We start from the raw sequence: 26,710 nt of genomic DNA, 5'->3' as shown, positions 1-26,710 counted from the left end.
AAATACCTCCCTAAAACCAGTACCAGAATTTTGGTTTCTGCACTATTGAACTATAGCCCATATTAGACATGGATCTTTTGACTGTCTAATCTGGTTATGTCCCATTAATCCAGCTCATTGTCCTATGTTTTGGATGTATATATTCTATGGATGGTAGTGGATAGCACCTACCAGTAAATGTCTGTACATTACTTGGTAGTTTGGAGAGCTGTGAGTCCCAGAGGAAGACCTGAATAGGTAGTATCAGTCCTTATGTCCTCAGATAAAGGAAACTTTAAACTGGTTATGATTAAAATTATACTGCTAAGGAACGATTATATCAGCTAAAGAGATTGTATGTTCAGCTTTGAGAAAAGGAGGCTTAGAGGGGATCTCATCACCAGGTACCAGTACCTAAGGGCTACCTACAAAGAAGATGGAGACTCTCTTTTCACAAGGAGTCACATGGAGAGGACAAGGGGGAATGGACACAAGTTGCTCTTGGGGACATTTGGTTGGACTTGAGAGGGAAATTTTTCACAATGAGAACAGTCAACCATTGGAATAATGTCCCCAGGGAAGTGGTTGACTCCGCCACATTGGACACTTGTAAGATTCAGCTGGACAGGGTGCTGGGCCATCTTCTCTAGACTGTGCTCTTACCTAGAAAGGTTGGACTAGAAGGTCCTTGAGGTCCCTTCCAACCTATGATTCTATGATATAAATAGAAATACCTGTATTTTTTACTTATCTAGGCTTTATGAATCCATGTATATAATTAGTACGTAAGCATGTCCAAGCCTGGTGTTCGATGGACGAGTACTAGTGATAGAAGTTTGGGTTAGGCTGTTACTAGGCAGGCCGCTCTTGCTGAATGCCCCCGCTGACCCTGTCACTGCTCAGCAATGCTTTCAGTTTTTCTCCTTGACCTGCCTGCAGCAGCACTTACTGCTCACGAGACAGACGTGCTCTGCTCTGTATGCTCCCACCGTTGCAGGTTTTAAATTCTTCACATTTTCTGCATATGAATAGCAAACTGCATTTCCAGCGGTTGAGTGGGAGCCATCCTGATTGCAACACCTGTATTTACCTACTTTGAAAGGAAACTTTGAGGGTCTTTTTTAATATGTTTGGTTTTTATTCTTGGAAGGCTTGCATGTCATTTTAGCACCTATGAGTGGTGCTCGGTGTAGAACCCCAAGAGGAAAGCCTGTCCATGAACAGACATGGTGTGCACAGCAAAGACTGTGTCCAACTTTCATGCTTTTTGCCTCCCTTCTGCCCTTGACCAACACCAAGAGCTGTGAAACTGATGCCTCTGTATGCACAAAGGCAGTGAAAAAACTGTTTGTCAGTTCGTTAGAAAAGGGCAGAAGGGCTAAAGTGCCTTTTGGCAGTACGAGAAAGCTGGTGAGCAGCAGCTGGGAAGCAATGTGCTCTGCAGCATTTCTTCCCCCAGTGATGCTGGGTCTGCCCAGCAGTGTGCTGAGGAGATGCTGGTGTGAGAAGAGGTCTCAGTTGCAGGGCCCGAGGAAAGCATGGGTCAACACATCTTTGCAAAGGTTCTGGCATATCAGTGGCTGCAATGGGGATTAAAGTTATGCCTTAAGAGACATGCTGGAAGGAGTGCCAATTCCAAGCTGAATCTTTGCTCTGTGAAGGTAGCCTGGCAGATCAGAGAACTGTAACTGAATGCTTCTCTGCATCTGCACTGGTGAAATTAGCACCCAAAGCATTATGCAGGTTGGCTTCACAAGCAGCTCCAGCTCTCTTCTCCTCTCCTTGCCAGGCTGATGCTGCCGTTGTCCCTGACCACAGCAGAGAAGCTGAGGCAGAACACAGCCACAACAGAAATTGTGTAAGGAGAATGCAGAGACCCTTGAATTCCCTTCCCAGCAGCCTCTGTCTTTGGTTGGGAAAAAAACAAAACCAAAAACCTCCCTTAACACAAGAGGAAAAATATCTCAGGCAGGAACTGTGCCGTTGAGTGCTCTGATGGCTCATCACTATGGTAGGATATATTAAAAGGCAGCGCTTCATACCAGAACCTAGTGAATGACATAGGAAGGAAAGATCTTAGACAGTTATTGTTATTTTTTCTTCCATGATAGTTTTAGCTGAATCATGAAGGAATTTGAAACATTGTGGGGAGTGCACTAAAAACAGAAGATGAGCTAAAAGGATTTGGCAGTACTTAAATGCATTTCAGCTCTTCCCCAGACTATGATGCAGTCTACAGAAAATGCAAGCACACTTTGCCCGGAGACATCTAGTGCTGCAAATTAGGTGTAAGAGTGAGCTGATGTAGTAATCCTGAAATGCTATACCCGCGTGCGCTCTGAAATATGCCTCTTACACTATTTTAAAAATACTTCTATTGTCACAGCACATGTGAAGGTTGCTGGGCACCAGCTCCAAAGAAGCATGGAGAGGAGAGCTGCAGGGCGAGGATGTCCGCATCACCTTGTCGGTGTAGCAGCCCCATTAAGGATCTGTCCTCGTGTCTTGTCCTATCCCTGTTGCTGGGCTCCCTTCCGAACCTGCCAAGAAGTGCTTCTGTTGGCTTGTTTCTTCATATGACTGTTGAGCTTTTTTCTCAGATACTATTACTAGCACCAACTTTGAGACGTGAGTCCTTTAGACAGCAATGCCCAGCAATCTAGAGCTGAAACACACCTCTGTAATCCTTTGAGCATTTAATGGTTTTGACATTTTTTTCACTATCTGAATGTAGTTTTTTCAACTGACTTTGTTACCATAAGAAATTTTTAGCCTTTATAACGAGAATTATAGCTCCTGTAATACAGTAACATACACTGTAGTTCTAGCATAATTTAATACATGAATTTAATTCATAGACAGCCATGATAGATTTTTATGGCAAACAGTTTTTTCATAGAGAAACCCACTATTTAAAATGTACTATTTATTAATATATAATAAATATATTATAGTTATAGCAGCTGCAAAACATTTTTCTCACATTATCTGGGACTGAGGAAACAAAAAATATTTTCTTTCAAGTATGAAAATTTATCAGAGAAAAGCCACAGCTTCAGATCCCTGTGTATGTCCTCCCCACCCCAGGTGTATCCCTGCGTAGATCCTCTGTTTCTGAAGCTGTCATTGAAATTAACGGCATGTCTGTTCGTGAAGGACTGGTGAAATTGGATAATCAGACTGTCCTGAAAACAACTCTCTAATTGTCCTTAGTGAAAGCAGTGTGTGCCTTTCTTACTTCGGTGTCTTGGGCTCTTAGTTGCACCAGCAGAACTGCTGCTATTGCACTCTGGCTCTTAACTGTCTGTGGAAGTCCATAAAGCAAATTATGGTTTGTCTTTGTGGAAATAGTGAAGGCTTAAAAAGGATTGTATGAAACACTGGACATCACTATTCTGAGCGTCTCTTATTTGTTGTGGTAAATGAAACAAAGCATTTCACCTCAGCACTGAAAATATTCAAGGGACAGCCTGAGAAGGCCCAGGATAACCTGACCTTGGGCCCCTGGTTCCCCTCCAAGTGGGACTCTTCCATGGTTCTACGATTTAAGTTAATACCACCTAAACTATCACAATAAATCTATCAGGAAAATCATTAGCTACTAGCCGTCAGCTGGAAACCACTATAGTACAGAGTAGTTTTGATTTGGATGAGGAGGGAAACTTCAGCCCTCACTGGGAGTTATTTTTGATCATTAAGTCAACTGGGTCTTTAACTTTTAGTATATCTTCACCTCCTGAGCTTTATCAGATTCTTCATAAACCAACTAGCTTGTGTGCCTGGTATTCTGATAATATATGTTTTTCATTTGTATAAATCGAAGACAAACAAATACTCCATCCTGACGTGCTGATTTATTCTGCTGTGTAGGGCCTGTGCATTGCTCTTCACTGTGATTCCCGCTCCTTCCCTGCCTCCTCCACTGGCACAGGTGGGCAAATACTCAGTGACTCTGAATAAATCTGTGATGCGCTGTGAAAATCCTTGGTGCCTTCAGTGGCCTGAACAAGAAACAAATTTTCAAATCCTTCTGAGTTTTGGTGATGCCCAGCCTCAGCTCTGAATTCAGCTGCTTCTCTGTTTCCTTCCTGCAGTCCGTCAGAGGCAGATTCAAGTTGTTGCTCCTTTCCATGAATTTCATCTGTTTGCCCTTCCTTCTGGCTGGTTGTGTTTCTCTTCCCTGTTGAGAGAGTTCACAGGCCCTCCAAAAACCTGACCAAAATGCACTTTCTCTCTGCAGGTAGCCTCATCCCAGGTAAAGCTCATTCTGTGATGGGCTGGGCCAGTCTGGGTTTTCCTGCTGTACCTCATTTTCTCCTTCCCGATTTTTGGTAGCATGTAACAGGACATTGGCCCAACAGTCTTTGGCTTTGAGCTAAGCTTTCAGCATAGCCCTGTGAACTGGCTCTAGGGCATTTTCTGTCTGGAGATCCAGTTTTGGCACCCAGTACACTTTTGTCACAGGACCTCTGCTGTGCTGCTTGGCAGTGGTCAGGTGCTCTAAGCAAAGAGGTAGGTTAAGTCAGTGGTTTTCTGTGTATCGTTTCAGACAATTCTTTTGAATTAAGGTGAAATGAAAAGTGAAAATCAATTATATTCACCAAAGGGTACTATTGGTATGATTGACCACATTCTTTTTACTAGTCTTGGAAGAAGGCACAGATTTTGTACCCTGAAGTAGAATTTGGCCCTCTGAACTTTAGCTGTCTAAAAGTGAGGTAACTAGTTTACTTTTTTCTAGGGTTAATGGAGAGAGAAAGTAATCTCTAGTAATCACTATATTCCACTTAATTAGGACTGGGTGAAATGCCCTTTGGTGTGTCTAGCACGAGGGAGCCCAGAGAGCTGACTTAAATGTAGATGTCCTCAGGACCTGAGAACACGTGAGATGGAGCCCACCAGAAGACATTGCAGTCTAAATCTACAAACCCAGCCTAAGGTGCAAACCCACTTAGCACACTAGATAAACTTCATGAAAGTGTAGGCATCTGTGCAGCATTGTCATCAAAAAATCTTCCTGGAAGAGGTTTAGAAAAGGATTTGAAAGAGCTTGCATCCACCCCTCCCGCTACCTCCACCCCCAAAATCTGAAAACTTCCTGATTTGTGTTCATCAATAATTAAGAGCCCATCAGCAATACTCAGAGGGAGCTTGCATTGCACTTCTGAGCAGCCAGTTAGTAATGTACGGTGGAGAGATCCTCTTTTTCAAATCCCAGGGCTCCAGGCCATGCAATGCTAGTATTGCATTTTCAATTAGCTTCTGAGTGAATGCTTGGCATATGTAGAAGTGAACTGGTACACAATTAGCTTATTGTTCCTTTCAGCTTTGTGCTGAGAGGATCTGAAGGACTGCAGAGGAGAGGGGAGAGGGGAAAAAAAAAAAAGAAAATAGCCAAGCCAGCGGCATCTCTGTGGATGTGGAATAAGGGTGTTGCTCGGCTCACACAGATTCCCGTGCTAAGTCGGGAGCTACAGCTGTTACTGAGGAGCCCTCAGCCTGGCTGTGGGGCGGGCGCCTGGCAAGAGGCGCAGACCGTGTCTCCAGCTCCAGGCTATCCTCTGGTCTGACTCGCCTCAGCATCACGATGGAGCCCAACAGCCCTAAAAAAATACAGTTTGCTGTGCCACTGTTTCAGAGTCAAATAGATCCCGAGGCAGCTGAGCAGGTAAGGAAGATGAGTTTCTTTTGGTGTTTTGAGGGAATGGGGTAGGAATGGGGGCAAGATGTGGGGTGAGACTGGGTAGTACTTGTGGCCTAAATGCTTTTCTAACTTATGTTAGTGTAACTATAGCTTAAATGCTCTGGAGGTTATAGCGATGTCTGGATACACCCAAAGAGGGAGGAGGATACGTCCTCTAGCCAGAACAAGGCTTCTTTACCTTGGCTAGATTTATTCGTACATATTTGTTGTGCCTTTTCTGTAACTGGACTTGTGCCCTAATACATACACATCACATGAATACACATTCTCAATAAATCAATTAAAGTATATTATTTGTACACAAAGCAAAATGTGGAGCTGATAATAGCAACCCAATGGAAATATTGCGCAGAAGACAGCTTATTTACCATTCATTTTAACATAAGAAAATATGAGTTACATTTTGCGCAATAATTGCTACTTCAGTTACCCCCTGTATTTCTCATGATTTTTATAGAGTCTTCTTTATGTCATTGTAACAGTGTTTTACATATTTGAAAAATACATACGTGTAGAAATATGCCTGACTTATGTCTGCATTGGAATTTATGTGTATGCTATTCTAGGTTTTGACTCACTCCTAAAACATACACGTACTTATAATATATATAGCAATACAGATGTCTAAGGAGGAAAAGATATTTCTTATTGTGTACAGATATGCGTAGATGTGCATAAAGAAGGACACAGGGAACCTTATGTGAAAAGCTGGATAAATCGTAATTAGGTGACCCAGTACATTTCTCTCAGTGCAAGTCCTTCTCGACATTTGCTTCTATTTTGGTAAGTCTAGTTTTAGATGATACCAGGGGAATATCATAACCTTGACAGTTCGGTGCCATTAGCTATGAAATTATTTGCACCTTTAGGACAGGTATCTGGTTTCCTGAATAATCGGATGTCGTGTCTCTTAAAAGGCAGCCGCCTTTGCCAGAAAATGATGAGCTGTGAGTGACCACTGAGTGAAGAAACACTAGAAGGGTGCAAGGGAGAATTGCTGTGGGTCTTCATTTTGTCCATAGGTACTTCTGAGCTGCCGAGATGTCTGTACCTTGGGGAGCAGTCTTGCAATGAATTCAAGCAGGATGTGTTCTGATATTTTTCTGAAATCTGTGAGAACCACAGGATTAGGATTTCCTGGAATTCCCATGGCTTTTGAAATGCTGAGGCCCAAATTCTGCCCAGTATTTATGGGCAGTCATTTTTTTATGTTGTGGGTTTAATTCCAAGCACTATACAGTTTCACTGTGGGTGTGTGATGAAATTAAAGTAGTAAATTCTGCTGTCAACTACAGTTATGCTAATCTGGAATAAACCCATTAACCCTGATGATGTAATTTTCCATTTACACCTCTGAAAGCAAAATTTGAACCCAGCTAAGTACAGATGTTGGCTCAGCAACTAAAAAAGAACAAATGCACTGACATTGAGGTTTTGTGTTAGAATGGTTTCTAGCTTAAACACTCTTAGTCCCTCTCTTAAATTCAATACAATATCAATAGCCTGGAGGCTTTAGTGAAGCAACAGAAAGCTTTCAGTGCAAATGTGTCTAATATCACGTAGTTCAACCAGTGTTAATGGAACAAAAGTATCAAACCAAATAAACTCTGAATAAGAAGAATTGCATAAAATTCAGGATTATATATTGATATGTGAAGATCTGTTGCATAGTGGTCTTTGAAAATATTGTTTTGAAAGTCTTAAGTATTGTTTTTCTTAAGTTAAAGAACAGTAGTAACACCTCCAGCCACAGTTTAGAAATACCATAAATTCATTGGAAGCCATACATGCAATATCAACTCTCAAGTGCACTTACAATATTATTTGTGACAGCTATGACAGTACTAGGTATTTGCACACGTAAACTCACAAACTGCCGCAATAATTTTCCTGAAGCAAAGCTTAATGTCAATATTTTAAGATATGACTGATACATGTCAGCAGTACATGTCCAAAAATTTATTCAAGTTGATTGCAAATCCTAAAGGTATTTTGGAAAGCTCTCCCCTGTGCCTTTGCTTTCCACGTACAAGCACCAACATGACCCTGATCACTGTGAGATCAGATGAGCAGTCAGTAAGACAGTGATGTGCTGCTGTTCTTTAAATATTTTCTTTTTTTTTTCATTTTGCCTGGTCTACACTCAGGAGTGCACCAGATGGATTTTTTTGCTTTGCTTTGGGTGAGGGGCAGTTCGTGGCCCCTAATGACTCTCCTTGGTTTATGCATGTTACAGATCAGGAAAAGAAGGCCTACACCAGCATCGCTCGTCATCATGAACGAACATGTGCCCCCAGGTGAGTGCCAACATACCTTCTCAAGTATTGAACTTGTATCCACAGGCTTGTCTGCAAATTGGTTTTATTAACTACATGGTTTTAAAAACCCAGCATTAATTTCATAGCACTACATATCAAATAATGGATCTCAGAACAGAACATGGGGAGAAATCTCCATGAATACGCGTAACTCCTGGCCTCTAGATAATGTCAGTAATTTCAGGATTTTATCATCCATGTAAATCTTTTGTTGTATGTGTACACCTACATATGTACATGAAGAGTATGACCCTGATCCAGCACTTCCATCCACAAACCTTTCCTTTCCCTGGGTGGATACTTTGGAGATCCATGAAGTCCTAGTCTAGGTTTTCTGATCTCTAGAGACACCAGGATGGCTCCAGGGCTAATTCAACAAAGTGAATTGCTTCTGCAAAACAGGTTGTTTTCTAGTTTTCTGATGAAACCTGTGACGTCTGTTTTCATTATTCCTTTTCAACTGTGAATACATTACCTTCATCCAAGACTCTTCCCAGGAGATTTTCTGTGGGATTGGGCGATTTGAGGTTGCAACATACTTTGTCACATAAATGTGACTTCAGAAAGACTCTTTCATAGGCTCTTTAGGGAGTATTACAAGTGAAAAAGCTCAGCAAAAATGGATTGCAGGAAAAAGTCCTCAAGACATAATCCCTTTGAAACACACTACCTACTTTATGTCATAATTTTCTTTTACATAGTGCTCTGCAACATTTTTTTTTTCTGCCTTCTCTCTTCATCACCTCAAGCTTTTTTTAAAAGCAGCTCAGGCTCTTTCTCACTGATGTGCCTCTTTGGTCATTCCTGTATGTGCTGGCACCTCAGTAAAACAAACCCACCTTCCCTCTAGTAGGATGTCCACTTGCTGCACCATGCTGAGGGTCTCCACTTCTGATTAACATCACCAGTAGCTGAAGTTCCTCAGAAAGTGCAGAAAGAAGCATTTAGTGAGCCCTGCTCTTTAGGGTTGAGATCATTGCAGCACAGCACACAGATTAGGGAGGTTCAAGCACGACATGCACCTAAGGTTATATTCTTTTGACTGCGAGTGTGACCCATGAGTTTGCAGTGGGGCTAACACTGATCCCAGTTTGGAGAATAGCTTTCTGGACTGAATTTCAGGCAGTTCAGCTCTCAGTATTGGTGCCTGAAGGATTTTTCTTAGACCAACGTTCCTTACCTACAGTGTCTGCACTGCTAGGACTTCATTTAAAGCAAATTCACCTTGACCGTTAATCTCTTTTGCAATTCACTTTGTACACTTTGTACTGTCATATTTCCTTTTATAAACAGATACTTGGTACAGTACCAAATCAAAACCAAACAGAGAATAAGAACTCTTTTTAATTTACAGGAAATTTTACTGTAAACAAAGTGGTGCATGTCTGTTATCTCCTTTCCTGCAATGTTCATAATAAATCTTTAAATAAATCATTTTTATTATGAGTCAGGGTTGCTGCAAGTATCAGTCAATTTTCATATAAGCCCAAGAGCTTGTATATTTACCTTCTTCCCTTATTTATATTTATTCATTTAGATATTATCCCCTCTTATTAGATATAGGGAACTAATATCAGTGAAGGCATTCTTAGTTAAATTATAATCTTGTCTTGTTTTTTAATTTTCCATAAAGTCAGATAAAAATAAAAACTTTAAAATCACCTTCATTTTTCTGCACCTCACCATGTGGTTTATGCATGAGCATGTGCATGTGTATTTCCATACGGTATGCTTGACATCAGCAAGCGTTTTGAATGGGATGTGCACATGTAGCTGTGTAAACCCGCTGAATACAGGGACTACAAAGCCAAATTGGAAAGGCAGACAATAGCTTTGCAATGGAAGTTTAAATAGTAAAAAAATTTCTTAAGGGCTTGATCTTGCAAGGTGCTGTGCAGCTTCCAAAATCATCATATACCTTCGACTTTCACAAGAGTCAGATAGTCCTGCGGGCTCTTGACACCTTGCTGTTTAAAGCCCAAATGCTCATCTTTTACTGGATTTTCAATAGGATGCTGAATAATAATTTGTCTCAAAAAACGTTAAATTCACTGCTGCATAAGTTTACAGTGAATAAAATAATAATAGTAAGGGTACGAACTTGAAACTCCAGTAAACTGCTTTAGAAGCGTGATTCCCAAGGTCAGTGGGGAAACTCAAGGCCAGGTTGGATGGGGCTCTGAGCAATCTGATCTAGTCAGCAGTGTCCCTGCTCACTGCAGGGGGGTTGGACTAGATGACCACTAGTGGTCCCTTCCCACCCTAAACATTCTATGATTCTATGATTCTATGATTCTATGAAACTATGCAGCAGAGAATTTAAGTGATACTGGCAAAGCCACCTATTAAATTAGAGCTGGGCTACACCAGAATCCTGTCTCTTGAATTTTACCCACTGGAGTACTCCAATTCCCTCATTAGGAGCAAACAGCTAGTGAAGGATAAGCTTCCAAGGGCTTGAAATGTGCATCCTAATGCAATTCTAAACATTTGGATGCCCCTGCAAAGTCTACTCAAATTATCTGAACTTCTTTTATTTTGAAAAACAGAGAGGGGCATTTTCTAAGAATCAGACTTTTCTATAGCCTTCTGTTGCAGCTGCTTCTGATTGCAGCAGGAAAAAAGCAGCATTTTTGTGGTATTCTGATGTTCTGGATGCAGACCCATCTGGAAACCAGAAGGCAGTAAAATGTATTTGGACATTTCAGAACTTTATAATAAATTCAGTTTGAGTTGTGCTGTACAAAGATCTAAAATAGATGTTTTCTTCTAAGTCTTCTCATCCATCCCTGGTGTCTGCTACAGCTTTGATGGGAATCTGTCTTCACTGATTTAGGTCAGGTCCATTTGCTATAAAGTGAAGACAGAATATCTACTAAGGCTAAGTCATTTTAAACCGATGACAGCTATTCAAAAACTGTAAGAAGAGTCTGTTTGGCTTCCTTGCTTCCAAGGAGACAGTAAGGGCTAGACCACACTGAATGATTTAAAGACAGGTGGTAGATGGGACTTCAGGAGTTAGTATCCAGCCTTTAGTATCATCGACTGGTGCATTTTCTCCCGTTCACTCTGGTTTGAATCATATATAATTGCAATCAAAATCTACAGAAGAGAAATCTGAATTGCAGCAGCAACACTGATTGCAGTGAGCAATGTGTGCTTCTGAAGCAATGTAGCAATGAATAAACCCTTAACACTTTCTGTAAGTGCTCTGTAAAGTGCTCTATGATGGGTTATGCCACATCTGAGCAGAGAAGCTAGCGCTAGAAAATTGAGACTCTAGTTATGAAGTTACTTAACTCTGTCGTACTTCAGTTGCCATCAGTGGAGTTATATTTTGTGAGCATTTGATGTTTGATTTCATAATATCTAATCAGTTTTACTTTTGTTTGACATTATAAGACCCTTTTACTATATGTGAAAGCAAAAATGATTATTAGTGTACAGAACTACTACTACTACAGATGCATAGCATCACATCTTGTGCAGGATGCCTGAATGGGTTGCCGGGATAACCCACTTGTATCCTGCTATAGCCACAGTTGCTCCATGTCTGTCCTTTAAGAAAGGAACATAAGCATATGCTTAGTTTTAAAGAAACGTTTAACTATTAAGCTGCACAAGCGCTTAATCCAAAAATCGCTAAAGCTCTCCTGCTTCCTCTTTCTCTTGCAATATCATTGGAGCCGCCAGAAACTGAAAATCACCATACCCTGAGGAAAGCAACCTTTTCTGCACTGCCATAATAGACTCACAACCTCCTGCCTCCTTCCCAAGCATAGCAGAATATATATGAAAATCAGTTCTTATAATCTGAAATAAAAGTCTGACCATGCTTTAATCCAGCAGGATATCAAACTGCGACAGCTCGAGAAAGAGCTGGTGACAATGTAGAGAAGTGATGGTTGAGGGAGGAAAACCTGTCAGACCACAACTCAGGCTAATTACCATTAGGGCTTGCTTTGATCAGAAAACAATGGCAGCGTTCCTGCACGGCCTGGCTTTGGCACAGCGCCAACACGACATCAAACAGTCTGGCTGGCCAAGGCTGTTCAACTGGTGTCAAAGTGTTCAGGCTTCTTGAAACGCTAGAGTATGGGTGAGCATTAGGATAAACTTCTGCATTTCTGAACTTGCTATGTGTTTGCTGTTTCCAACTCTCCTGTCTGCTCAGTTCCCTGTTTTGGATTCCTTGCTTGTAATATCAATGTTACTCAGTGTTTGGAAATAAGAAAAGCACAGCAATGTGTTTTGATAACTCTTCTCCAGAGCTGCCTTTTTGTATTTCGCAAATCTCATTTCAAGTCAGAAAGAGTATATTATCACTGCAAAAGCAATATAAAACATATATGCCAGGTACAACTCAGTGCACCTGAGTTTTCTGAAGGCTGGAGATCATAACTTGAAGATAAGCAGGCTGTACCTGTCTCCAGACAAGGAACTTGCTTGCAGCTTGCCTTTGGGCATTAGCAGTGTTTCTGTCTTGTTCTCAGCTGATTTTCTGTTGTCCTAGAGAGGGATCCATGCCCTTCAGCTTACTGCCACTTCCCCAGAGGTCTCATGAGATGCCTCAGGAGCAGCCTCAATATTTAGTGCAGTAGCAAACAAGACAGCCAGGTGGGTGGCGGGAGGAAAAAACTGTCCTTTCACCTGTGGCAATCCCATGACAACCTGAAGTAGATTAGGTTTTTCATATGAAGTTGGTTCTAGACACTCCCAGACTTTCCCTGCACAATAAATCTCATTACCACATACAGATGTGCTTTTCTGATGATGCAAACTAGACCAGCACCACACCCTCGAGGGGACAAATGCGATTTGCTTTACCCGACATTAACATTTGTGACTAATATTTGTTAGGTTATGTGTATAGGTGAATCATAGAGTGGTTTGGGTTGGAAGGGACCTTAAAGATCACCTAGTTCCAACCCCCCTGCCATGGGCAGGGACATCTTCCATTAGACCAGGTTGCTCAAAGCCCCATCTAACCTGGCCTTGAACACTTCCAGGGACGGGGAAATGAATGTGTTTGTTTTATATCTTATGGTCACATTTCTTTTTTCTCCCAAGACAAAATAAACTGGGATCAAAAAAGACCTACTAGGTAGGAGTCAGCAGTTTCTGGGCATTGTCAGGCAGTCCTGCTGTACTTTCTCAGGCAAAAGCCTCACTGAAACTTGAAGCAGAGGAGACCTCTTGGTCTCACAGTTCATGAAAACTGATATGTTTTTCAAAAGCTTGAGATTCTGGTAGGACATACAGCTTACTTTGGTTCAGGAAACAGAAAGTGAGTAAGCCAAATAGCAGCTGTTTTCAATTGCAAATTTAGGCTTCTAATGTGGTAATAAAGCATTCAGAAAAGCAGTGCATTAATAAAAACTGTCATTAACTGTATTTTTCTTTTTTGGTCAAGCTAGTTGGCCTTTCTATATGCTAAATGTGGATACCATTTAAGTGTGCTGTCTGTTTTAATTTCAGTCTAGGAGTTCGTGGAGGTATGGCAATAAGCAACAAAAAAGATTTGTGTCCCCTCCCAGCGCAGGACCAGTACAGCTCAGTGTACATTACCAGTGGCACCAGGATGCTCAGAGATCAGGCACTTTGGTTAGGGCACCAAGGACCTTCGTGTTCTTTAGGCCTGTGCTGGAAAGGACCATCTGACACAGTGAAACTATGAAATGTGTAAAACAAATGTTGCGTAAGACCTGACAGGAGATAGGTATTCCAGAACAGAGACAAAAATGTCTATGCTTGGAAATATTCTGCTGTTTGCAGATTGATGTGTGACTGCAAACATTCGGTGGCAAACTACATCCCTTTTTCTTACCTATATACACTATGCTTGGATGTTCTTTTGTTTGGGTTGCCTTGAATTTACTCTGCAGTTCAGGCTTGCAGAAGGCCCTGGGAGAAGCCACAGCATAAATTCCTCACTCATACACAGTGTGAGTAAAGTCTCCATGATCTGACCCATGAAAATAAAAAGAAAAGTTCAGGGATTAAAAAAAGAAAAAGGTCAGGAAACTGTGCTTGAGCTGTTTTTAATGCAGTCCAGAAGTGACAGCTCACAGGTTCCAAACAGAAGCCATGCATTTAAAAAAAAAAAAAAAAAAAAAAAAAAAAGCTTTCCTCTGCGTCTTTCATGAAAATGCTCTGGTTTTATGAGAAGGTGAGGATTTTCTATGTCATTGTCATCACCTGCCAAAAGAGCTGTCATGCTCCCTGTGGTACGGTGAAGACAGTGAGCAGGACCAGGCTTGAGTTGGGTGGGTTGCACCATGCACTGCTGTGCCTAAACTGAACTTTATCACCAAAGCAGCCAGGTACATCTTTGCTTGAGGTCATGAACATATTAGTTCACAAACAGAAACATTCTGTGGGAACATTTAGTCATTCTGTAAAACACATAGTCTGAAACAGTAGGAAACGGACTATTTCATGTAGTGCCCAAGTAGAGTCTGGACTCTCTTTAGTCAGTAAATAATGTTTTAACAAGGAGAAGGGTCTGAAAACTACTCAGTGGAAGTCAAAATAAAAAGGTGTTGAGCATGTTCTGGTGAAAAATCACTTATTTTACTTCATTTTTCATGTTTATTTTTATCCATGCTTCCTTCATTTCTGGTGCTTAATGATGATTGCATAGGTGCATGTCACATAGCCCGTATGAGCTTGGTTGCTTCAACTGACTACAGTCTAGTTGTCTGAAGTGAGTAAATTTAGTCAAAACAAGACAAGCAGCCCCTCTTGTTCACTGAAGCCCATCCTCGCTCTGTGAGAAGGGGGTGCCCAGGATGCAAACACTGCCCAAGAAAGCTCTGGTCCGTGGAAAGGCCTGAGCCAGCCCTGCAGGCTGGAAATAGAGGTTGGATATTTACAACCAGGACTCAGAATTCTGGCTCAGACTGGAGAAGTGGTGCAGCTGAGAGGCCATGAAGCCAAAAAAAAAAAAGTTTACTTGCTCCCCATTTGGGTGGAATTGCATTTATCCATTTCTCTCATTCCAGTCTTAAATCCCCAACAGGTGAACTGACGTACTTTTTTATTTATCAGTGCAGCTAAGCCCCCAATGTGTACCATGACATTACTTGTTCCTCCTGCTCCCTGACTCCTGTTGGTTTTGTGTTGGAAGGGTCAATGTCCATGGAACTTTCTGAAAGTGAAGGAGGTATTTTTAGAGTTGAACCTTGCACTCTTCAGCTGTTTTCCTAGTTCCTTATACAAAAGCACCATAGAAACAGCCTTCTTCCACCCTAGGAGATTATTTGCAAATAATTTTTAATATATATAGCTTCATGTTACACATCTCCAGCTGCTCGATTAGTCAGCGTCAGGACTGATAAGCTTTCGGGCTGTTTACCTCTGTTATCACCTTCGTGCGTATTAGCATGACAGAGAGGTGTGCTTTGGGTAGAGAATAGCGGTGTAGGAAGCTACGTAGCCTGGTGAGGACGTTAGCTGGACACCTAACTTTATGGCATTCATAAGGCTTCATATTTTGCTAGAGGAATGCTTAACAGATTTGCACTGTGTCGAATACTTATACACCCCATATAGTTTGTTTTGGTGATAATTCTGAATAGATGGTGAGTTTTTCTATTTAAAAAATGCCTAGGTGTAATTAACTACTTCTTATAGTCAAAGAACATAAACTGTATTTCATACAGCTACATGAGTATACAATTTTGGGGGTTGGTGGCCTTCAAAAAAAAAACATTGGATAAAAATATGTCCGGTTTAGCCTGGAGCAAACATTCCGTATGTAGTTTGAGTGTTTTTTAAAAATGGTAAAAAATTTTAGAGACAGTTTGAAATGAAGTCCATTTAAACATCGTAAGACAAAATGTTTTGAATAAGAATGTCAAATCAGTTTGTTTCGAGATTGTGTTTAAATTATGCTTCAGTAATGTGATAATACAGATTTTTTGTTGTTGTTGTTTTACATCAGGTAATAAACTGAAATCCATTAATAAATGTTTCAGCCTTGCTGAGGGGAAAAAAAACCAACACAGGTTTGTCTGACCTCTACTATTTAGTACTTAATGCAGCACTCATTTACCATGGTGACGTGTGTGGAATAAATAGATAATGCAGACAGATGAGAGAGAATCCAGCTTTTAGCACTAACCTCATTATGTTCAGAATATTGGGAAGGGGTTGCACTTAAAGCATCAATCAAGATAGCCCCATTTATTAAACTGTCAGAGGCAAAATTTAACTCTTTATATGGAGTAATTGAAGTTAAAGCTTCACTTCAAAATACACCAGAAGTGGGAATTTAATGAATCTGCACTGAAAGCTAGCAGAGACTCTAGACAAAATTAAGCTACCAGTCATAAAAGTTTTTGCCAACTACACAAAGCTGGACTGTGGAAATTTAGAGAGAGTGCAGGGAGGTGCAGAGCTTAGCATTGCCTCCCTGCGAGTCTGGGTGCCTGTGTCACCAGAGGGTGGGAAGGAGGTCAGCTGGACCAGCCAGGTCTCTTCATACAGTTATCAAAACAGTTGCAGGCTAGAATTAAACTATACGTCTGTTGGAAGGAGCCGTGTTTTCCCCTTCTCCCCCTCAAAACCCTATTCATGTGTCTGTATTTAAAATCATCATGTATATGTTTCTCAAATAGCTTTAGTGGGGGATCAAGAGAATATCACAATAACAGAATGAAGCACAGTTACACGCTTATGTTTTCCCTGGAATACCTGGGATGCAGATGTACCACAGAGAACTAATGTCTTGGTGTTATTCATCTTGCAGAACCAAACTGCACTTACTGACTTAGCAGTGCTAAGTAGATGCATGTGCGTTCTAAAGGCAGCCTTTGTCACCAGAGGCCACGTCCTTCGTTCTGATGAGACAAGCAGACAAGAGTCGTGCTGGGCAGAACATGAGCTTGAGCAAGCCACATGAGAAGGTCAATAACGCAGTGAGCTCTATTGCATCCTACAGTACCACGCAACCTGGTACCTAGATGATCCCATAGCCTAAACATTTCAGCACTGAGCCCCCACCACTGAGAAAAGAGAAAGGCTTGTGGGGATAGTATTCCCTTCAAGTCTTTCTGACATTCCCTGCCATAGCTGATCTCAGACAGTGGCAGAAGGCAAAATAGGTCTGGATGAACCTTTCCTGCTCTTTCTTTGACCACCATCAAACAGTAGCATCTCTGGGATTGGCCGCAATGTGGCCGCAGCACTTGCTCAACATTCTCCCTGTTACGTTAGGATCTGCAGGACAGCTACGGAATCAGGGAGCAGTTTAACCTACAAGCCCAGCTGGTCTGAATGCAACATGTTTGTATTACTAACTGCAATTTTATAACCTTTTCTCTTTGAAGTGGAATTGTACTGACGAACTAAAAAGTGGTAGGGGTAGGGTAGAAAAAACAATCTTCCCTTTAAAGAATTGTGATCCAGAAGATCTTTTGATCCAGATCAACATTAGGTTTTTTACTATCTGTTTTTGAAATACAGTAAGACAACAGGTCTGTAATTGTTTAGAAATGTGCTTTCAAGCCTCTTGAAATGCTGATGCTAGTGTGTGACTTTGGCTTTAACGGGTACAGCATATTCCATAGGAAGGTACGGAACAGCTCGTTCCATGGGAATCACAGCAAAGTGTTTCTGACGGTGACAGTACAGCTGGAGATATATAAAACAACCCTTGGGGTCCCCTCTGTCTCTGGTGTGTAGTGAGGTTAGTAGAAATTCTGAAAAATGCCTTTGGAAATTACAGCTGACTTAGCCTGAGTTAACGATGATTGCCCTGTCTTTTCCATCCCACCTAGTCGTGCTGATGGTGAGAATGAGATTATGGAACCTTGTTTTGCTGGCTGTTTGAAAGCTTAAAAAAACAAACAATGAATTTACAAAACTGGTATCTGAGTTGTCTTTTTGTAAAAAGGGTCATAAATCCCAAGCAGTGCTGTTATTAGTAGCTCCCTTGCTTCATGCATAGGATGATACATGTATGTGAGGAGCACTATGCATGTGCGTTCTAACCACAAGCAAGCCGTGAGGAGTTGGCCAGGATTGGTGTTACAATACATACTTACTGAAATCCTTGAGGGATTATTCCAAAAGGAAGGAAACTGCAAAGGCAGCAATAATCATCACTGGCTAAGGAAGAGTTTTATTGTTTTGTATTTGTTTTCTTCTCCCCTGGCAAATGTCACTTTCCAGAATGTACAATGCACAACTGTTCAGCTATGGTATTTTTTTAATGGCTTTATGAGCTATAGCATGCTAGGAAATGTTTGACTTTTTTAGTTTTGGCTGCTGCTGCTGGTTTTTATTTTAGAGCTTAGCATGCTCCTACAGCTCACAACTGAGAAAGGAACTGCTCACAGCAATAGCTATCGCAGCTGGAACTCCGATACAAAGATTGCCATCGGTGGGTCAGTTCTGAGCCATTTTCCGTACAGTTGATTCCTGCATATGAAGCCATTAGGAAATGGTTTAAATGTATATCAGGGGATCAGCTAGTATTACATTTCTGGTAACTATGGATTTTTCTTCATGATCTTTGTCTCAGTTGTATTTAGATCTTCAAGCTCTTCAAATGTTATTTGAACATAGACTGAACATAAAGTAAGCAAGCAGCTGGAAAGTAGCACGTTACTAATACTATTCAATATTACTGATGAATTCACAACTCTGGGTAACTGTCTTCTCAAGGTACTCAGCTTCCTTCTGTGTTTGAAAATACTTAACACATTAAAGCCTTTTCACAAACTTTTGATGACTGAGTCAATGGACAAAGTAATTGCAAGCTGTTTGGGAAGTTTCTGTGTAAGTGCTTTGGTAACATTTGGTAAAACAGTAGCCATTATTTGCAAATATTTAGTAGTCTGGCAGTATGTTTTGCTTGGGCACATTCATTTCAGAGGTGTGTTTCTGCTCTTTGAACCCATTTCTCTGAGTATTTGCTGGCAGTCACTCAACAGCTCTGTCCCCCCCCCAACCTCTCAAAAGCCATCTTTATCTCCACTGCCCTCCTATTTCCTTCGTGCAAGTCTTTTCTTTCACTGTCAGGTTTCAGGCCAGGTGAGGTTATGCTGTGAGTGTGGAAACTGCCTTTACTCCATGCAGCAGAGATGCAATCTTTATTGCCATCTGCTTTGGCACCAGAATAGGTCCCGTGTCAATGTGACGTTACAATGAGGTGAGTTCTCCTTCTACAGAGCTGGACAAACTTTGAGACACCACGTTGTGCTTTAGGTCTATTTTGCAGTCCTTTGCCTTGTGCCATATCTCTATGAAAGTCTATTTTTTCCAAGGTCTTCTTGTAGTTCAGTTTGGGCCTGCAGCACTGCCTGGGGCACCCAGAAATGCTGGCTGTCCAGTTCCCCTTCTGGCTCACACCAGAAAATCAGCGTATGTGTATATATATATGTATATTTCAATCTAAAAGAGAGATTTGAGTCATCCTAAATAGGTGTGATAAGAGAGAGTCATATGTCTCGTATCATATCATACATATCATCATGTGTCTTTTAAGTCTTACTTTGCACGTTTTAAGACTTGAGTTTACCATCAACCTTCCCAGCGGACCAAGGATTTTAAATTTCACACCAACGATCACGGCATTTTTCTTCAGTTTGTCTCATTTATTTTTATTTAGTTGAGCAAATTAACCTGGATTTTCAAAGATGCAGTGAATATTAATGTGACTGTCATTACTTAGTTTAGATAATGAGTAAGAGTTCTGACCAAGAAGCCAGTTTATGAACACTGAAGTTCTTTCCCAGTTGCACTAACTCTAGAAGTCGTTCATTAAACAAGAAAGTACTTGCCTTTTTTCTCTTTTTTCTTTTTTTTTACCAAACTAATGCCATAAATCTAGGATAAAATCTTGACTTCTAAGTCAATGGCAAAGCTTCCTGTTGCTTATGGCCTAATAAAGTCAACGTAAAACCATTTTCTGTCTCTCACTTCCCTCAAACATCCTGTTTTCCCTGATTTGTTTTGCTGATGATATAGCTGGTGGTATAGATTTACCACCGCATTTGCACTGAGCAGCCTTCCACATGTGTTGAACTCCTGTGCTGGACTCCTTTTGTCTGGAGCATAGCTCAGCAACCCATAACACCCCACTGAGCCCGGCACTGACGGAGCTCCTCTTTGCAGAGGGTCAGAGTGGAACAGGCAGCACAGACCAAGCTTAATTTTGTTGTGCTGGAAGTGGAAAGCAGTACTTTGCTAACTAACTACTATACTATAATACTATACTATAATAACTAAATGGTATTATTCTTTTGGAACGAGTTAATTTAAGTGAGATCTGAAGCAACATAGAGGCAGGCCCTGACCTGGAGCTTCTGCATACAGTGACACCCTGTGGTCTTGCTGGAGGTTTCTCTGTCTCTGATGCCATGACTCCACACTGGTCAGCTGCAAAGTATATGAAAAGTTTATCTCAGAGTCATTCCTGGTAATCTAGTAAGAGATTTATGTTGGGTCCAGACAATGTCTCATCTGAGAGACCAAACGGAAAAAAAGACTTTTACTTGCCTCCTCCTGGTTCCTCTTCCTTAGTCAGTTGTTCTTTGAAAGCTGTTTCCGTTCCCTTCAGCAAAGAGCAGTTTGTGCTGCTTAGAAAGCAACTAGAAGAGAACAACTTCAAGCCTAGCATTGTTTATATTGTGATTTAAGTCAATCTTTACCTTAGTTATCCAAACAGAATGTTTATTTCAAGTGTATTTCTCCCTGGGTTGATTACTTTCTCGGGGAAGACCTGCCAAGTCTCTAATTGTCCCCACATGATGGATGGGGGACCTCACGTCAGGAAGGTCTGCTCCTTGTTCCTCACTCACCTGACCCGCTCATGGAGCAGGTCCACAGATCAGGGACTCCTGTGCTATGAGGAAAAGAAGCTTCTGCATGGAAGGTTTTTTTCCATGGCAGGTTTTTCCACAAAGCCTCTTTCGTGTTCTGTCATTCAAAGCCAGGACAGTGTCAGAAAGAGCCTTACAGAGCTGGCAGCAGCTGGAAGACCACAGAGTCAGGCAGATGTGGAACTCCAAGACAGCAGAAAAACCAACCAGTTCTTATTAATAAGAAGGGAGAAAATAAAGAATTAAATCTGAATTATCTTCCAATGTGTGTTTTGAGAATCTATACTTTACTTATGGGACTTAGAATTTGTTTTATGTTTATATTTAACAGGTATCGTAGGGAGAGAGAATGAAAAGTTGAAAACAAAATGTTTAAGAGAGGGGTGATTTTTTTTGTGCTGCTTGTAATAATTTATGACTGCTCTGTGGTAAGGCTGCAGACCTGATTCATCGCTGTTGTATTCTAGTCTAATGCCAGTGAAACTAGACTGATTTCCATGAGTCTGGCATGAAACCGGAATAACAGGGTGGTGAATCAGGAGTTATAATTCCCTTCTGAGATTCATGTCATGTAAACAAATACATTTAGATTCACATTTGAGGTTTGTAATGTCTTCAGTTTCTTCCAAACCAGATTATGATCTCAGAATGTACATTTTAAAGAAATTTTCATCCGCGTAATTTATGAAAGGTTGTTTTATTTTGCATTCTTATGGCTGTCCAGTTGAAAGTGGGACCTTGGATATGGTCTGTATGATGTTCACAGATACAGATGTTGTCGTGTGTGCCAGGAAGAAAAGGATTATCATTCTTTTCGTTTGGAGGTTGACTTTGAGCACCATTAGGAAGGCTTTGGTCTAATGAAGGAAGTTGCTGTCCCTACTCACAGTACTAGTTATGGCTGCTTGAATACTGAAGGTGGGAAATACAGAGCAATGTAAATATAAATGGGCTAATTTACCTGGAAAGAAAATTTTAAATGTCCAAACAGCTGACTCATCCGGCCTGTGGCATTCTAGTGAACTACTAGTTGGGAAAAGCTACCGTAGGATCGCCTCTGAGCCAGAGTGACAGGAGGTCTCCCGATCACAGTGCTGTCAGGGTAACACGGGACATTTCCCGTGCCACATACCTTCACTGCAAGCACCTGATAGAATAAGCACGTGAATGCTTGTGTATATAGGAAATTCCTCTCTCCCCTATGTTTTTTTAGTATTTCCTATATAAATCATGTTATGAGTGTTCCCTAAAGGGCCAGGCAGTAATTCAGATGTCGATTAGCGTGTGAGATGCAGCAGAACTGCAATGTAGGCACTCTCTTGTCAGCACTTGACTGAGGAGGGGAGCAGACCCTCCAGCTACATTTACCACAGCAGCTGGGATACTGGAGTTTAATGAGGTGCTTTTGTAATGTGAAGATTTTCAGAAACATATACTCACGCCAGGAGGGCTTACCAGGGTATTTTTTTGTAATTAAATATAATTACATCTATACCTGTAGTCAAGTTTTCATTGATAGATACAGGCAAACAAAAAACAGCAAGCAAAAGTGTCCTGGTTTCAGCTGGGATAGAGCTAATTTTCTTCATAGTAGCTAGCATAGTGCTGTGTTTTGGATTTAGTACCAGAAGAATGTTGATAACACACTGATGTTTTCAGCTGTTGCCAAGTAGTGCTCAGATTACTCAAGGACTTTTTGAGCTTCTCCTGCTTGGCCAGGTGCATAACAAGCTGGGAGTACAGCACAGCTAGCACAGCTAACCCAAACTGTCCAAAGAGCTATTCCATACCATATAACGTCATGCTTGGGGGGGGGGTTAGTTCGGTCGGTCGGTCGCGGGGAGACTCTGTTATCATTCTCATTATTACTATTATTATTATTTTCTCTTATTAAACTGTCTTTATCTCAGCCCTCGGCTCTAACCTTTTATTTTCTTTCCGATTCTCTCCCCCATCCCATTGAGGGAGGGGGGGGAGTGAGCGAGCGGCTGCGTGGTGCTGAGTTGCCCGCCGGGTTAAACCACGACAGTCCTTTTTGGCGCCCAACGTGGGGCTCGAAGGGCTTGAGATAACGACAGACTATCCAGAGAATATTAAGGAATTTGTATCTGTTAAACAGTTGTGGATCACGATTTGATTCATTTGTTCTTGATCTTAGTTTATCCAATCTGCACCATGCTCCCTCCTTTGCTGTACTTGTTGAAAGTTGGTGCTGGTTTTTGCAGTTTGTTATGCTCTGCGGTGACTAAACATGTTTTGCTTGGGAAACTTGTTATTAAAACAATGACCTTGAGCCTTATCTGGTATTTGGGTTTCATGTCGAAGTCTGTACTGCACTTTGGGTACCACCTTGCGGGGAAAATTAGCAATTATACATCGGATTCTGAAAAGTTTGTTCTGGAGGAAATACAGAATGGCACTTTCTCTGCCTTCTTTGATGATGTTTCCTCCTTCATTACAATAACTTTTCAGTATCTTGAACATCCTTGGATAGTTAAGATATATCTATTGATATCTATTTGGAATATTTTTTCAGTTTTGTCCAAAGTTAGTAAGCAACTTAATAATACCATCCAGATGTCTGCCCCAGGGCTGGATAGTTATGAGTGGCGTGGGATCTGGGGTAGTATGGGTAAATGCCTAGAACGATGGGCACCTCCAATGTTTTGGAAATTCACTCCTGAACAAGTGCAGAATCCTGAAAAACTGGTAGAATATTTGGAAAAGGTGTGCTGTCACCCTGGCAATTCTAAGCAAACACAAATCACTGCAATGTGCTGGGGCCTGGCCCATGCTTACCGAACCCTGTTCAACACTCTTCAATACAACCAAAGGGAAGAGAAAGTCTCTGGATCTGATGACAAGGCCACAGCCACTGCAGCTACTCCGACCCCAGTGGTATGCACTGCAGCTACTCCGACCCAGGCCACAGGCACTGCAGCTGAACCAGCGAACCAACCCGTGCCAGTATCAGTCGCGCCTATACAAAAGAAGAAATCTTGGAAGCGAAAGTCAACTCGTTTAGAAAGGGAGGATGAAAAAGCGGGGCCATCACAAGAGGAGGAAGAGCTCATAAGCGAGACAGAAACCACCCGATCCCTATCCTTGAGTGAGCTGCGAGATGTGCGAAAAGATTTCAGCCGTCGTCCAGGTGAACACCTTGTCACCTGGCTACTCCGATGCTGGGATAGTGGGGCCAGTAGCCTGGAACTGGAGGGTAAGGAAGCCAAGCAACTAGGTTCCCTTTCTAGGGAAGGGGGCATTGACAAAGCGATTGGAAAAGGGACACAAGTCCTCAGCCTCTGGAGGCGACTACTGTCAGCCATGAAGGAAAGATATCCCTTCAAGGAAGATGTCACACATCGCCCAGGTAAATGGACCACCGTGGAGAAAGGCATCCAGTACCTGAGGGAATTGGCTGTCCTGGAAGTGATTTATAGTGACCTGGACAATGACCAGCTGCCCAAAGATCCAGATAGTGTCCAGTGCACACGACCCATGTGGCGGAAGTTGTTACGGAGCACACCAACATCATATGCCAACACATGGGCAATGATGAGCTGGGAAGCTGGACGGGGACCAACAGTGGATGAATTGGCTAGCCAGCTCCAGGAATATGAAGAAAGTATCTCTTCCTCCTTTGTTTCAGCTGTGGAGAAACTGTCACGGAAGTTTGAACGATTCGAAAAGTGTATGTCCTACTCCCCTCCTGTACAGACCAGTATCTCAGCCATTAGAAGTAAGCGCCCTTCTGCTCAAGGAAAAGAATATCGAGGGTACACACCACGGGGCACTCTGAGGGAGGGGGGAGTGAGCGAGCGGCTGCGTGGTGCTGAGTTGCCAGCCGGGTTAAACCACGACAAAAAGTCAAACAATTAACTATATAAGCATTTTCTATATTTGCCTTTTTGGCCTTTTTTCCATGTCTTACCTCGTTGGTTTAGCAAAAATCCATGGGACACTTGCTGATCTGGCAATGTGGAGTTAGAACTCTGTCAAAAGCAGAGCATGAAATATTTTTTGATCTTACTTTGTCTTCTGGAGGAAAGGAAAAGTAGTTTTGATAGCAGAAAAAACAAAATAGGGTTATGCCAGTCAATTCCTGATTCAGATTTCAGTGAGCTGTTTGTACAAATACCAATGACAAATACAAACAGTGGTGGTCAAACACCAGTGAGGCAAGCTGGTAGGTTTAAAAATATCTTTATTTTACTGATGAAGAAATTGAAATGTGAAATGACCGAAACCAAATTTTCAAAAAGTTTCAGGTTTGCCTGCCGCAAAGTGGCAGGAGAATGAAGAATTCTTTGGAAAATTATCTATTTATTTTCTTAGTTCCTAAAATTGTGTGGGTCATACATTTAAATATAAGGTTTTGAAACAGGTGATCTGCGTTCTCGCAGTTAGCATGCAGCAAGACCGGGAGCAGAGCTCTGCTGCCCACTGCCCAAGCACACAAGCATCCTCTGACCCCACAGCAGGAGGAGAGAGCCACCCTCCTCTTCATCACAGGAGATGGCTAAGTGAAGCCAGAGCCAGGAAAATTATTTTCCTTTTCCAGCTGTATGCCATCATTGACCATATTGATCAGAAGCCAGCAATCGGTTCATTTCTTTCACATTGTTAGGGAGAGAAAGCTTTGCTCATGGACTTAGTACTGTTTGGCCATGGAGACATTTAATCAAAACAAATGAAATGAAACAAAACAGGCTGAACTGTTTCATAGCAGTAGCATCATCTGATTTCTGTCTCTAGCTTGGGGGTCTCCTGCACTAAAGTTTGCATGTGAAAGGCTGGATCTGTGCTTCTGTTCACGTACTGTGGTATCTCTGGTGACACTGTGTATACAGGGGTGGGGGTAGGACTAGAAGAAGTTCTGACATTGTGTCCTGAAAGTCTCTCTTCAGGTTCATTTATTTTAGACTCAAACCATTCTTGTTTAAATCATTCTTTACCTAAAACCTATTATAGGTATGTGGCTCATGGGCTACTTCCACTATCTGAGCAATTAAAGAGTATTGTGGTTATTATTTTAAAAGGAAAATTTAGACACTATGACAAAAACTAACTGAATCCAAAGCCTCATCAGCCCCCTTTGATTTTTATCTGAAACTTTCTCAGCTTTGTTTTCCCAAGGAAAATTCCAAACTCCCTACATGAAGCTTTCTCCAACAATTACACCAGCCTCTCACTGAGTTTCTTTTGTGTAAAAGTCAGCCTCTCTGACCTGTTCTGTTCCTCCAGTGCCTGAGTGAAACCCTGCAGAAAAGGCTTTTATTTGCTCTTGCCAAGGGGAGAGAGAGCAGGGTACTTAGCTGGATGAGATAAGCCTTTGCTGGATGACTCCACTGCGGAGCCCATGGGTGATATCAGAGGTCAAGTCTTTTAAAATAGGTCACCTCTTGCCCTGCAGAACTGCTCCAAGTGCATTAACATGATCCAGGGGGAGAAGAAAGGCAGATGAATTTTGATCTTACTCTAAAATGACCGTAAGGCTTCCCCCAGCATGGCCATGCCATTTGCACAGCAGTGGAGCTTCACAGGAAGAGCGATCAGCAGTGTCAAGAGGTTGTCATCCTGGCTATAACCAGCCTCCTTCCACTCCATTCATTTCCGACCTCATATAATGACATCTTTAGGGTAGCTCGGCTTATTAAGTTGGCTTGGCTGGGTGGCTGTGTTAGTAGTCATTCAAAAGAGTTATGCTAACAAGAGCGTAGGGGGGCCAAATCCCTTGGTGTTTCTTCCTCCGTATTTTAGCAATGTAGCCAGGCCAAATCTTGCAGGTTTCCCTGAGAGTGGGTGAGATTTTGCTCTGGGTAGTGACTAAAGCTTACAGCTCTAATGCTGAAATGGGCTCTGTGCAAGTAGATGGACTT

The 26,710-nt window shown here is 41.8% G+C and overlaps 1 protein-coding gene across 1 annotated transcript in view; it reads left to right on the top strand.

The window, feature by feature from the left end:
• Positions 1–5,396: 5,396 nt before the first annotated feature.
• The window catches only part of PPP1R1C (protein phosphatase 1 regulatory inhibitor subunit 1C), a 56,557-nt gene continuing 35,243 nt past the window's right edge, over positions 5,397–26,710 (top strand). The window contains 3 exon segments of the mRNA XM_009646021.2: positions 5,397–5,496; positions 5,499–5,647; positions 7,920–7,980. Coding sequence (XP_009644316.2) covers positions 5,397–5,496; positions 5,499–5,647; positions 7,920–7,980 — 310 coding nt within the window.

This window comes from Egretta garzetta, unplaced genomic scaffold (assembly GCF_000687185.1).
Source record: "Egretta garzetta isolate BGI_Z169 unplaced genomic scaffold, ASM68718v1 scaffold539, whole genome shotgun sequence".
Classification (NCBI taxonomy): domain Eukaryota; kingdom Metazoa; phylum Chordata; class Aves; order Pelecaniformes; family Ardeidae; genus Egretta; species Egretta garzetta.
This window is presented reverse-complemented; position numbering and strand designations above follow the sequence as displayed.